This window comes from Micromesistius poutassou (assembly GCF_964030765.1).
Source record: "Micromesistius poutassou genome assembly, chromosome: 12".
NCBI lineage: Eukaryota > Metazoa > Chordata > Actinopteri > Gadiformes > Gadidae > Micromesistius > Micromesistius poutassou.
Window position 1 is genome coordinate 15,455,325 of NC_140282.1, and position 15,417 is coordinate 15,470,741.

At 44.6% G+C, this 15,417-nt stretch overlaps 1 protein-coding gene across 2 annotated transcripts in view; it reads right to left on the reverse strand.

Annotated features, from left to right (window-relative positions):
- LOC311356499 (glypican-6-like) overlaps positions 1 to 15,417 on the reverse strand; it is a 126,017-nt gene that overhangs the window by 31,761 nt on the left and 78,839 nt on the right. For both annotated transcript variants that reach the window (XM_084476289.1, XM_084476290.1), the window contains exon 4: positions 5,491 to 5,656. In XM_084476289.1, the coding sequence (XP_084332415.1) occupies positions 5,491 to 5,656 (166 nt within the window). The remainder of the gene's footprint in view (positions 1 to 5,490; positions 5,657 to 15,417) is intronic.

Sequence of the window (15,417 nt, forward strand, 5' to 3'; positions counted from 1 at the left end):
TCACAACAATGTGAACTAACCATAAACCTCGGGGCGTTTTATACATTTTTTGTTTTTAAGAACTTTTGCTCGAACTTTGAAGATTTTGTGTTGCAATTATTTCTAATTCTGAATTTCTTGAGACTAATGTATCAGAGTTGTGGTTGAAGGGTGCAATATTCAGCTTTTAGCCCCAAATAATCTTATTACTTGCCTCTAGCCTATAACTAGCCTCTAGCCTAGAGCTAGCATCTAACCTATAACTAGCATCTGGCCCTTTATCAGCATCTAGCCTATAACTAGCATCCATCCATCCATCTAGCTTAGGACTAACCTCTAGCTTCTTACTAGCCTCCAGCCTATAGCCTCTATATAGCCATAACTAGACTCTTGCCTGCAACTAGCATCTAGCCCAGATTAGTGTCTAGCTTAGCTTACTAGACATTAATATACACTAAACTAGCGCCTCGACTCTATTCTAACCAGCATCTAGCCCATAATCAACATCAAGCCTCTAACTACAACCAATGTTTGCTGTTAAATCTGTTACACACACACACACACACACACACACACACACACACACACACACACACACACACACACACACACACACACACACACACATAGCCAGCACTCAATGTTCTGAAAGGGTGGAGGGAGAATGCATGTCTGCTATACTGCAAGAGGTGCAACATTTCAATGCACCTCGTGTAGTAGTCAGTCAAACACATCGTCTGTGTGTGGATGTGGATGTGTGCACACACGTACACACACAAGATCATGAGTGACGCTAAACATGGCTGCCTGTTTTGGATACAAAAACACACATGGATGAGAATAGTCACAAAAACACACACACACAGAAACACACACACACACACACACACACACATATTTTCAACATGCATTACACAGACACCCACGCATAGGCACACACACACACACACACACACACACACACACACACACACACACACACACACACACACACACACACACACACACACACACGCTTGAATAACTTTGGTGCAGATATCAAGCATGTGTGAGAGCTGGGGCAGTGTGCCGTCTGTTCTGTGGGCTAGGATCTGGGTGGTACCGGAGGGGCAAAGACATCAAATGTTGGTGGTTAACCTGCCTCTGTTCTTATCAGACAACTGGAGTGTATTTCAGCTGAATCCCAGCGTGGTCTCGAGACTCGAGTCACACACATCTCTCTCTCTCTCTCTCTCTCTCTCTCTCTCTCTCTCTCTCTCTCTCTCTCTCTGTCTGTCTGTCTGTCTGTCTGTCTGTCTGTCTGTCTGTCTGATGAAAGGAAGAAGAAGAAGAAGAAGAAGAAGAAAATCGATGTGCGCTGCTAACAGGAGTTCATCAGCGAGCAGCACAGCTCTCAATCAGCACAATGGAGGAGATTGAAAACACGTCCGTCTGTCTCTAGTGAGCTGCTCAGCCATGAAGATAGATCCACATCTGATTGGACAGATAACCCCTGGAGAGGGACCGGCTTGTTGTTCAGGGGTTCTGGGCACACACACTTAGTACAAGGAAAACTTAAAGACAGCACAATAAAAACATAAAGACATACATGATGATATAGCACATGTGTAAAAACTGGTTGTTACAAGTACATTACTTGATGATACACAATACCCCAGTGTTTTTCTTACTGTTTAATACCTTTGTTTGTATGCACTGCACTGCAATGCTGTTTTTCTGTTAAGGTGCTTTACAGTGCCCAAACAAACGCCAACTGACAAACCAGGGTGCCATGTCCTCTGGTGGCTGTTGCTGTACCAAGTTTCTTGTTGGTTTATTTTGCAACTCATTGTTTAAAAATGTGCTATATCAATAAAGATTTGCCTACATACTAACTAACAGTGCAACAGTCCAAAGGGATTAATCATCTGAAAAAAGGGTGTGTGGGCTGGACGTTGTGTGTGTTGTAGAGCTGAATTTGAATACGAGCAGTTATTATTCCAGCGAGGTGTGTGTGTGTCCTGGGTTGTCAAAGTGGGAGATGACGGAGGGAGGCGGTACTGAGGGAGTAGGACAGCAAGACCTGGAATAACAAGTACTCGTGTTCTTTACTTTATTCTCTACATTTGCTACAATCTCTCTGCCTCTCTCTATCACTCGCTGGCTCTCACTCCCTCTCCTTCATTCTCCTTCATCCACCTATTGTTCTCTCACCCTTTCTCCCTCCCTCGCTATCCTCTATCACGCTCTCGCCCTCTATCCCTCACTCTCTCTCTATCATTCCCTCTCTCTTGATAGCTCTGTCCCTCACTTCCTCTCTTTATCATCCTCTGTCTTCCCTCTATCTCTCTCACCCGGTATCCCTCTCTTTCTCTCCATCGTCCTCTGCTCTATCGCTTGCTCACCGTCTATCATTCTCTCATCTTTTCTCTCTTGATAGCTTTCTCACTCCCTCTCTCCTTCACCTTCTCTCTCACTCATTCTCTCTCTTGCCTCAATTGCTCACCCTCCATCCTCCTCTCTATCATTCTCTTTAAATGGTTTTCTCTCTCAGTCTCTCCCCAAGCTGTTTTGACATGGTGTTTGTCTGAAACGGAGATGAATTAATCATCACCAGTCTTGTGCATCACCATGGATGCACAAGACTGATGATATAGTGTCATAACCGAACCGGACCATGAATTCTACACACACACACACACACACACACACACACACACACACACACACAGACAAACTTTTCTGTTTGCTTAAAAAATAAAAAATAAACTAATATAAAAACAGATATACCCTATTGTATATGAAGGTAATTAGCTAATTATTAGACCCATTAAGCCACTTAAGCTCTCAACTCAATACTAGTGAGTACTTTCAGTCATTTTTGCTAATTTTCCACATAATTACGGGTGTGTACAGTGTGTGGGTTCCAGGTTAGGTAGGTGTGTTGGTCATTGTTTAGGATTGCATAGGAGGTTCTCTACCTCCAGAGCCACTGCCAGGGAAGTTGTTTTGATCACCGGCTCCTCCTAGCTGAATGTCGAGGTGTCCCTGAGCAAGACACCAACTGTGAGCTGCCTGTTGCCTTGCATGACTAACACCGCTGTCGGTGTGTGAATGTGTCAATGAATTGGTGAATGTGAGGCAATAATTGTGAAGGGCTTTTATTGGCCACTGGTCCGAAAAGTGCTATATTCATACTTTGCGGTCACGTGACTACCATGGATACCTGGAGGGCAACAAACGTTGGCAAAATGGCGACAAGCAACTATTTAGACCATATGTCACAAAATGTTAAAATTAGATACGAAGAGAAGATAAACATACTCGGAACTTGTGTTTCATACACAGCACCCGCTGATTTATTCATTGCTTTGAAGCTGGCAAAGACTCTACCAGACTTGGAGTTTGGAGATATTTACATTCATCTCATTGAGAATCCGTCACCTTATACCGCACAAAAATTGAAAGCCTACGGATGGGTTAACAACGCTGTCGTATGGGAGGTGAAAAACAGGAATATCTTCATAATCAAAGCAAAGGTGAATGTTGCTATTCCACCATCCACTATGAAATGTCCCATTTTGTCCACGATTACATAGCCAATGTGGTCTTATTATAGCCCGATCATTCACTAAAAAACACATAGAAAGATTAAAGCATCCAGCATATGATTTCAACAATGTGTGAGGGCAGGGATGATCGCACAGTTGCTGTTACAGAATGCTGCGCGATTTAATCTGTAAAAAGTCTAAATTCAGTGTTGTGCTTTGTCTGGGCTGATCGATGGTATTGATATGGTGGTTGGAGCGTGGGGAAGGGTTGAAAGCCATTGCCATTTAGTGTTCTTTAGGATGCAGGGTTCGTCCTACTGAGCCCAACAAAGCAGACCTTTGGACCCCAGGCGTTGAGGGGGTGGATCTATACGTCTCCATAGAAGAGACTCGCTCTGTCAGTCAGCATGCCAGCATTTTGGTTGCTCTAAAAGCTAAATCAATACATTTTCCACAATTTTATTCTTCTTTTTGTTTAGTTTTTATTGGTTGGATCACACACACTCTAATGTTTGTCTTTCGCAGAAGATGGATTAGACTCTCAGAGGGATGGGGGCTTTTTGTTATTTAAACATGAATGGATACGCTGTGGGGACGCTGCTCCCGCCAAAACAAACACAAAGTCTGGTGGGAAACTTGAGCAAAACACGGCCGCTTTTTTGTAGGCAGTTTTTCCCTGTTACTGTCAGCGAGAACGTCCTATCGCGGCGATATATTTGGCACAAACAAACTTAACAAGACGCAAACTTTTCAGCACGTGGCCGAGCTGTGGCGGCTCAGAGCAGCACTGCCCCCTGTGGCTAGGAGGGTTTAAACCCCTGATGGAGTTCCACGCCGAGGCTGCTCGCACAAAGCTCTGCCAAGTCACAACAGAGAATCAGCACATTCAGAATTATAGATGGTACACAGAGTTGGCCATAAACCCAGACAGCTACAGGCATACACCCACACATACGTGAGTTCATATAGCAAATACACACTGCCTATTCACAGTCAGACATACACTCAGACATACGTATAAAGTATAGAATCAGACCGGCTGATGTGCCAGCGCAAATTAAACGTAAGCTCATAGATTTGTCTTGTTTCCAGGCTGTCTATTTTTATGCATCATCCATGGATGTAAACGCTGTGGGTAATGCTCAGACAGCGATGCTCTAGTCATGGCGGATAAACGCCTCCTGTTCCAACAGCCGAACTCCTCAGTGGTCCTCTCTCATTCTGTATTAGTCCCCCACCCAGCAGGGAACACTATGGAAAGCGTGTTAGCTTCACATCTGCTTCTTTATCAAGCCCGGCAGCACAGGCAGGCGCGCACACACACTGCTCAACCCAGTGAGACGCAAATGCTCCACACAGAAGAAATGAAAATGAGCGTGTATGAATAACATTTGAGTTTTTGTCTGCCTAAGTCCCTCGAAGAGGGGAAACCAACAAACCAACCGCCCTGTCTCCACTAGACCCACGCGGCTGTTAAGACACACTCTCTGCTGCAGAGATTAACACGCACGCGCACAAACACACAGATGCACACAGTTAGACCTACTGCAGCCGACACATGCACCAGATATATGAAACACGTGCACACACACATACACACACACACACACACACACACACAAAAATACACACAAACACACACACACAAATACACGCAAACACACACACATAGACATACACACAAACACAAACACACACACATAGACATACGCACATACCCATTCACACAGATAGTCAAACTGTCTCATTGGAGAGATTTCACACACACACACACACACACACACACACACACACACACACACACACACACACACACACACCATATATATGACACGCACACACACACACACATCCAGATAGAATTACACACATATGCACGCACTCACACTTTCACCCCCCGCCCCTACAGTGCATGGCCCACGCAGCAGGGCAGCAGTGGTTTGGTGGCGTCGGGGGTTGGGTTGAGGGTTTAGGGTCTTACCCAGGAAGGCGGTCCACTCTGTGTCCAGGTCGGCCTGGTTGGCCAGGCAGCCGTGCATCACGTTGAGACAGTAGTTGTTGCAGGGCCTCAGCCCCGGCAGCCCGCTGCAGTACGGACAGAACATCATCTTGGTCAGCGCTTTGTGGCACGCCGCCGGCAGGTTCACCTGGAGAGGAACAATGATAACGTTTCATAGTTATTTAGTGAGCCCGGAGGGGGAAATTGCTGCCGTTATGATTGAACAGCTCAAAATCAAAGAGAATTTGAATACATTTAAGTAAGTACATAAAACAGAAAAACCTGAACGTGTCCATATTTCCCGTCTATGATTGATAAGGTATTTTAAGATCTTTATCTTATCTTTAGTCCTTTAGCAGATGCTTTTATCCAAAGCGACTTACCAATGATAACAAAAAATATATATATATATATATCAAAACTTCACAGCATCAAAAAACATACCAACAACTGGACAAAATACAGATGAGTTATAGGATTCAGGACACGTTAGAGAGGTGAGTAGATTATATTTGTACTATTTACAGATAATTGGTGGCGTAAGTAAGCACTAAAGTAGAGTAAAAAGCACAGCTGCAATTTGTTCACACAACCCTCACAGAGTCGGCTAATGAGATAATTCACTTCTTCATTGGTCTCTGACTGCCAAGCCCCTACTGTTCTGTGTTCATTCAGTACGTTTACATGCACAGCTTAATCCGTGATTCATTTGAATGAATCAGTTTGCGTCGGTCAGTTCGCCAAGAAGAGTCGTTTGTTCGTTCGTTCGTTCGCATTTTCGGTAGCGGTGAAAAATGATTCTCAGTCACTGAGTCGGTCAGACTCGGCTCCTCTCTCGTTCTCGTTCAAACGAATCGCGAATGCACAGTTCTCAGCCAAGTCGGTCAGACTCGGCTCCTCCCTCGTTCTCGTTCAAACAAATCGTGAATGCACAGTTCTCAGCTGAGTCGGTCAGACTCAGCTCCTCCCTCGTTCTCATTCTCAAACGAATCACGATCGTGCAATGGTGCAAATGGTCATCAATCAACACAGCATTAACTAAGTTCCTTTTAGCTGAGGAGCGCTTCATGTTTGGAATCGGGATGTTGTTGTCTACTGAAAACATCGCTTTCTCATCCATGTCGCGTTTCAATCTGGACTTCAGAGAATCAAAGCCAAAGTTCCTTTCCCCTAATTCCTTCTCAACATGGGCGAGATAAACCCCACTACGAGTCTTTACTTGTTGTGGAAGTACCAGAGTCTGAGAACCTGACGCAGTCTGTAAGTTTCATAATATCAGAGAATACCCCCGTCAGTTCGGCCGCGGCGCAATGAATGAATAAAGAACATAGTTACTACTTTACAACATCGTTGATGAGCAACATTTAGAAAAACATGTACTTTTAATTCAGCCTTAGGTGAAATCGAAGCGTAGTGTGTAGCGAATGCATGTTGATGATGATACACTCCTTATAGGGGGTAACTACATTGGCACGACACCGGCTTCCTCCATCTTCTGCGCCAGCTTTTTAAATAAATCGCCTATCCAAAGTGTATCTACATTCACCGGCTTCCTCCATCTTCTGCGCCACCTTTTTAAATAAATCGCAGTTTCTCGTTTTCCGACGGTGACAACAACACGACTATCGTTGTCTCCTTCTTAGTAATCTTAGTAATCCAATCATAGTTGGACTAACCCAATAATTTGACTTTCTTGAGTGTCATGTAAACGCACTGATTGTCTGTCTGTCATATTTCATGCTGTGAAAATTGCTGTAATTTAAACCAAGCTTTCAGCACTTTGGTCAACCCTGGTTTTGGTTTTAAATGGGCTTTTTCAATGAACTGACTAGAATGGATTTCTTGTGATTCATACTGATTTGTTTTGACTGCAGACTGGATCGCAGACTGGAACATCACACATTCTAGGATCCTATCACAGAGAACGCTTCACACACATCCTCATCCAGGTCAGGCAGAGGAGAGATGATGATGCAATGCTGTGATGTTTGACCAGATGGCTGGTCTGATCTCTCCACTGTAGAGACATATAACACACTACACACGACAGCTAACGCTGTACAGCACAAGGAGAGCATCCAATAGGTAGCCAGTAGATAAGCGTTCATTCTTATTAAAAACCACTTAAATTGAGGTAATTACCTCGTATAGATGGTTCAATAGATATGGCACAAGCTATATATATAGCTGAGATAGATAGATGAATAGACAGATAGAGAGATTACATGCCAATAACAATAACTTAATCAAACTATACTTTGCAAAGCTTCTGATGCCAGTAAATAAGTACATTATTTGAACCAGGTAACCAGATCAATGGAGAGAGTGCACGCAATGCAGAGGCGATACTACTTGTGTAGTTTTCAGGAACAACTGGAAGGACAAAAAAAAGTCCTTTGAAGGAGGTAAACTTTTACAAAGCAGTTTCCCTGAGGTTTTACCACCATACCATATACCATAAACATCACAGCGATGGAGAGACTCAAGGTTGACAAGCTGCGCTTACAGATTCAAACATGTTAGCATGCAATACGGGGGAACATGCCAGTGTCATGGGACTCGTCACCGCGTGTCTAATGTATTAACGGAGGACACAGCCGAGACACGCTCACATTCTAAGTCCACATGCCTGGCGCATCCCATGAGGAAGGCTGCGGTTGGAAGAGGCTGCGGCGCAGGGGTGTGGATGCGTGCTGGTGGTGATCAAGGCGGACGCGGCGGGCTGCAGCGGGCCGTGTTGTGCAGCGTCACTGTAGTGCACTGAGTAAAAGTGACAGGACTCTCATACCCCCTCTGAGCACCCGGTGCTGGCTGATGTGTGCAGCGGGTAATTGGTCTGTCAGACGCAGAGTTCCGCGCGGATTCAGATTCCGGCCACTTTGTCCCCAGTGTGTCTTTGTTGGTGTGTGTGCGTGGTCAAAATGTGTTTTTGTATGTATGTGTGTGTTTGTTTGTGTGTGTTTGCTCTGTGGGTATTTGTGATGGATGGAGATAGATAGACAGACAGCCATTTGTGTCTTTGTGTGTTTGGCGCTTGGTGTGTGTGTGAGTGTTTGTGTATTTAAGTATGTGTGTGAGTGTTACAGCCTGTGTGTGTATGCGTGTGCGTTTAAGCATGTGTTTGTCTGTGTGTTTGTGTGTGTGTGCGTGTGTGTGTGTGTGTGTGTGTGTTTAAGCATTTGTGTGTGTGTTTAAGCTTGTGTGTGTGTGTGTGTGTGTGTGTGTGTGTGTGTGTGTGTGTGTGTGTGTGTGTTAAGCATTTGTGTGTGTCTGTGTGTGTGTGTTTAGGCATGTGTGTGTGGTCATTTGTGTTCAAGCATGTGTTTGTGTGGCTGTGTGTGTGTGTTTATGTTTAAACATGTTTGTGCGTGTGTGTGTGTGTGTGTGTGTGTGTGTGTGTGTGTGTGTCTGTGTCTGTGTGTGTGTGTGTGTGTGTAGATGAAAGGCCCTTCTGGTGGTTTCTGCAGACAACAGGGACACAGCGATCAAACAAGGCGTCATTGACATTTGCAATCTGCCAGCCAGAGCAGCCGTGTCTGCTTGGCATGGCCCGCTGGAGCGTCTGTGATGCCGTCATCACCGCACGCCACGCCACGCGCCGGGCCGGGCCGCTGGAGCTGGTTCCCACGTGTCTAGGATGTTTCAGCAAACTCTTAGAATTAACAAGACGCCATGTCTGACACGCGATCCAGCGCCATATGCTAAGCAGTGACTTTTTGACGCGATGACACGCACCGTGTAAAAAAACATGAAAACACTAAACAGCAACACACGCCTCGCGGATACGGAATCCCGTTTCACTAGTGTGACGGGGATCTGGTGTGTTGAATCAGGGTTAATCGCACGCCGGTTTACCGACAAATTATGACAACATTGGATTACAAAAAAAAATGGAAATATGATAAGAAAAATCCTGGTAGATGAACCGTGAAATGTTTTTATCGAATGAAACACGTGTGAACAGACAGCATTAAGATATATAAAGACAGACATATAAAGACAAACAGACATAGAGACAGATAATGACAGACAGACAGATATATAGGTAGCAGAGTATAGGTATGTGGTACTTTCATTTATTTTACAGACTAGTCTATTCAGTGCCTCAAGCTAGTTAGAAAAAAATGTTTATATTTGGATCATGTGATAATGAGAGGAACTTATAATAATAATAATACAATAATAATACAAATTCTACCTGCAAGACAGTCAAGCACTACCCCTAGGCATCTCGATTTTATATTTGCATATCATCACATTTTCTTTAAACTTGTGATAAAGAACAGAAATGTCAGAGTAGTTTGCCTTCTTTAATCTATTTGACTATAATCAGGGGCAGGGCCGCCGCTCCCCATACGCAGCGTACACAGAGCGTGTAGGGCCCCAAGTACCTGGTGGGGGCCCCCAAAATTAAGGTTGCTAAAAAAATGTCATGATAATTATTACATTCCAAAATATATAAATTCGTTATTTACAGGCCCACCATTGTAATTTATTAATTGTGTACCTATCAATTTGGGCAAATGACATGTTTTTACCTAATATATAAAAAGACATATCTACGGTCAACAGTGGGACAATAACGCGTAAGTGGCACATAGGGTGTCTTATGATGACTTGATAAGCGATTTTTCTGTCAGGAAAAGTCGTCGTGCACCTTTGTAAAGCCTCCTGCAGCTGCTGAGAATGCACACGCAATTAAGTATTACACACTATCCAACAGGAGTTCTGCATAGTGTAGGGAAAATATTTTGATTAGGACAATACTGCACTTTGAGGTAGTTTTTGGGTGTGTAAAAAATTGTTGTGTGTGTGTGTGTGTGTGCTTATTTGTTTTGATGACTTCCTTTTATACCTTATTCATGTGCATAATTATTTTTCGTTCATCTTTGGAGCCTGCAGTTGTTATTATATTGTAATGCTGCTGTTAAAAAGGTTTTATGTATTACTTATATATTATTTATATTACTTTATATATTACTGATGATGCTGCAGTTGAGGCTGTTATTTTGATACTCTATGATGACATGTGTGGCGGGGGGGGCTCCCTGACCAATTTATGACAAATTATGCTTATGGCCTCCAAAAGCTTAGGAATAGTTTAGTGGTCCGGGTGTTCGACTCCCAGCCAAATATGGTCCTGGCTTCTGTCTCTCAGTCTTTCCTGTAGGCATCCTAGAACAACATATCCTAGCCCCTGGCTGCTCCCTCATGTCTCTAAAATCACTGGGAGCCGCTGCTAAATGACTAAACAGTAAACCGTACAACTGATGACAGATTACAAAAAACATCAAATGAAAAAAGAAAAGGATGTCATTTAGTGGGATTATGTATGGTGGGAGTTGTGGTTGGCAGTAGTAGGGGCCTAGCTGGGGTATAATCTGGTAATCTGGTGAACTGGTCGGTAGTTACAGGGAAGAGGCTGCAGGGATGCTGAGCTGGGTGAGAGCAGCGCTGAGAGAGAAGGACGACACGTCAGGGAGAGATTAACACTAATCTACTTACCAGACGTTTTAGGCCTGTTATGACACCATGATGTGTGTGTTCGGGATGTTTACTGTTCCTCTTGATCTGTGTACATGTTGTGTGGGTGGCTCACTGTACAGTATGATAATAATTAAAATACACAAAATGATTAGACTTTTAGAACATGAATGCAGGGACCTTTATAGAGTCACCAAATCAAGCAGCCATCAGACACCTACAGTTCTCCTCTGTTTTGCCCTGGAGTAGGTAAATGTTCTTTAGCATGTTAAGGTACCAGTGTGCAAAGTACTCTGCATGATATGTAAGGACACTGCTAGATAGCATGTAATGGTAGCTACCAGGATGTGAGGTTATGTCGGATGTTAGGTACCTATATTGTCCCAGTGAAGGTATGAGCATAGCAATTCACCAAGTTGTTTGCTTGCGGCTGTAAATAATGATGTAGGCAGTTTGTATAAATGCAGTGTACATACAGTATAAATGTTTGAAACCAAAATAAACAATTCATCTATAAAAGAGCAATCTCCTGGGATATTTATTTATTCTCAGGTCGGGAGACACTTTGTGTTTTAGATAACAGAGTGCTTATCATGTTAAAAACAACACACCCCACGCAGGGTAAATAAAGCTAAAACAAACGGAGCAACGGTGGACCTCTGGAGGGCCATCGCCAGACAATAGAAGTGATGGCGGCACAAAGAGTTGTCCTAACTGTACACGGGGCTTACAAAACAATCAGCCCGTCTCTCTCCGGCACTGGCAGCCGACATACGGCGGCGCTGGCTGGTGGGCTCCCCGTAGGGAAGGCGACAGCAAAGGAGCGCGGCCGTGGAAATTGCTTTGTGCCACCAAGTAATGAAGCCATGAAGGATAGTGACGCCGTGTGAGCCACCAAGGCCAAACACGAGCGCCACCGCTGGGGACCGAGAGAAGGTAGCCAAAAAGTTGTCTCTCTCCGCGGCTCCGTCATAATTAGAGAGACAGGATGCGCTGCTGCCGCGTGACGATTGGAGGAGAGCGCGCGGCGGCGGCCCCAGCCTCCCCACTCAATTCCTGCCTCCATTAGTATAAATGGTGCGATGAGTGAGCCATGGTGGCGCATGTTAGACGACCATCTGGCGTGGAGATAACCCCCCCCCACACACACACACACACACACACACACACACACACACACACACGCGCATGGAGACACATCCCTGAATGAAACACAAAACTGAAAAAACGTAAAGCAAAGTGAAAGAAGCTTAACAAATAAAAGGATGCTTTGTTAGCAGAGTTGTTGTCACGAGAAGTGGCGATGGAGAGGAGGAACAGGAGGAGAATGTTTCAGCTCTGGGACACAAGAGGCATCTTTTATTTATTCTTCATCTTTATTGACTTTGTTCCGGCTTGTTTTTTACTCATTTAGTCGTTTACTTTTAGCTGAATCCGACCTGATAATCTTGTCTCGTGTTTTTGCAAAGATAAAAAAAACATCTCAATGGTGATTCAGGAGTTAAAAACAGAATCAGTGCCAGCAAAAATGTCCTTTCTTTGGCATTCACACAAACTTTTGAACCCCGTCTCGTGAGATATCCAGAGGAGAACCGGAGCGCAAGACGCAACACATGCCGGCCCCAAGATGGATGCTGTCAGCTTCTTTCACTTTCGTCGTCTGCTTCTTCACACATCCTTTCAACATCTGCCCATAATATCAACGTCCCTGGGAAGATATGCACATTGTGCGCCAGCTTGTGGTTATAAACTCTGAGACAGTTTCAACCACAAATGCACAACCAAATATCTATAGGTAACCACACACCGCATGCCTGCCCCCCCCCCCCCCCGCCCACACACACACACACACACACACACACAGACATTTCTGGGGTAGCATCCAGACCCCCTGGGACCCTCCCCCCCAGCTGTCAACTCAAAGGCATGTGGCTCTCTGCTGATTCAGCCTGACATGTGCCATGTTAATCACCAGCCGCCTCTTTCACCTCACCAAGACAGGAGAGAACATGTTAAAAGCCGAGATGGAGGACTGTGATGGACAGAGTGCCTGGGTGTTCACCCACTTCTTCTTCTTCTCTGGTGGCTATGAGTGCTGGCTACATGCAGGATGGAGCGAGCCATCTGTCTGGGCTCTCTGCGCTGTCTTAATGGTGTCCCAGGTCAAACTGTGGAGCAGACCGCAATGTCTAGTTCAGAACATCTCATGATCCATATATATATATATATATATATCTAGTGCTAGTAGAATGTACATTGTTGAGCTGTACCATTGTTATAATGCATAAAAGCAGGGTTTGAGTTACGTGGGAGCCAATGGGAGCTGAGCTCCCATAAGTGGCTGCCTGAGCTCCCATGAAAGCATTAAAATCATCCATCTGTGGGGGCTCTAATACATAGGCCTTTTTACACTGCCAAGCCGGTTCGGTCGCGGCTTGGCACGCCCGGCAATTTCACCGTCTTGCCTGTGTGAAACCGAGGGGCTAAAATCCCCCATCCTCACGGAGCGGGCTTTTTTGGTTCACTGGAGAAGGCGGGGCTACGCACAGAGTCTAGACCTCTTTAGAATAATTTGCATACTACAAATGTTTTTATTTTTTAATAATCCGAAAGACTCGCGTGCAAGAATGAGTATACATCTGAGTGTAGGCTACAAACGAGATTAACTATTTACGAGTGCAAAAACGCCAACATTTTCTTTATTTTGCTGACTACTTGTTTTTGTATCCCGACAAAAGCCTTGCAAGGACAGTTCCTCTGCGTCTTTCTCGTAGATCGCACCGTCTTTCCCCGTCTTCGTTAAATGCGACTGCATCACCTGCTCTCACATGATCAGAAGCTCACGGATTTCACTGTCTTATCTGGTCATCACTGGTTATCACTTGCTTGCTACATCCTATATAATCCAGATAACCCAACAGACACACACACGCACGCAGAACCAGATCACTATTCAGTGCATGCAATTGAGGAAAATAGTGAAATGGCAATTTTAAAAACAACAATAGTAGGCTATACAATAAAGTATTGCATTAGACTTTAATAGAAGAATTGTTTGTACATGACTTTGGTCTACTCTGTCTTCGTAATGGTAAGATGATTGCATTTACTTTTTTTGAAGGCTCTCATGTTGTGTGGTGTGCGCCGTCATAACTTTTCAAGATGGTCAAAATAAGTTGTTTTCTGATTTGTGTTTGTGCGTGTGTGTGCTGTTGGAGTCGGAACACATAATCATGAGCAGTGAAGTCTCCCCCTCTCTCTCTCTCTCTCACTCGCACGCGCACCTGGTAGGGTATCATTTATTTATCTCTGCCCCTAAAATTTTTGAGACCCCCGCAAAGCTGAGATTATAACTCGAACACTGCATAAAAGTATCGTCAACAATGGGAAAGTAACTTCTGCAACGAGAATACTTTCCACATCAGAGCTGGTTGAGATTAAAACCAAAATGAAATATCCATCTCACATTTTCTTACGTAGCATTAAAATAAAAAAGAACATTGAAATAATGTAAATAAAAAGGAAAATGTCATTGCATTTTTTTCACTTGATTTTTTTCTTCCCGGGGCGCTATATATATTTTTTCTAATTTAATGAAGTTGAATATTAACTTCAAAGACCACTTGCGGCCTGTTCCTCGACCAGCAGTGTCAGTGCCCACATGAATCCAGGTGTTCCAGGGAGCCCTGGCCAACAGGTTTGGGGAGATCACAAGACTTTATTATTAGCCTTTAATATGGCTGTGGCTCAGACGGTGAGCCTGCCGCCTGCTCTTTGCCGTATTCAGCACAGATCTAAATCTTTTAATTAAAAAGGACATCTTTGCCGTGACACATTTCCCCGTGACGTGCCAGCGCTCGGTGAACCAGGCACCATCTGCCTGCTCAGAGCTGGGGGGGGGGGGGGGGGGGGGCAGGGGCCCGTCGCTGGCAGACTGGGGGGCCGCGGGGGCCAGGGAGAGAGCGAGAGATGGATAGAGTGTGGCTGGGAGAGAGAATTGGATGGGAGAGAGGGGGAAGGAGAGGGGGAGAGGAGATAGAGTGAGGGGGGCCTTGGGGGGAGAAAGAGTAAGGTGAGAGTGGGGAGGAGGAGGATATATACGCAAAGGGAGCGACAAGGAGAAAGAGAAACAAAGTAGAGGAGAGAGAGAGACGATATAGAGGAGATGAAGGAGGACAGAAAGAGACATACAGGGAACACAGACAGAAGAGAGAGAGAGGGAGTGGAGAGAGAGAATCACACAAATAAAAATAAAGACCGAAAGATAAAGACCAAAAGCTCCGAAAGAGGGAGGGACAGGGAGACAGAAAAACAGATGAACAGAGTGAGCAAGAGACTGTATCAGAGACAGATATATAGAGAAACCAAGTCAGACAGAGCGAGAAAGACGGAGCGAATAGAGAGACCAAGAGGGACCAAGAGAAA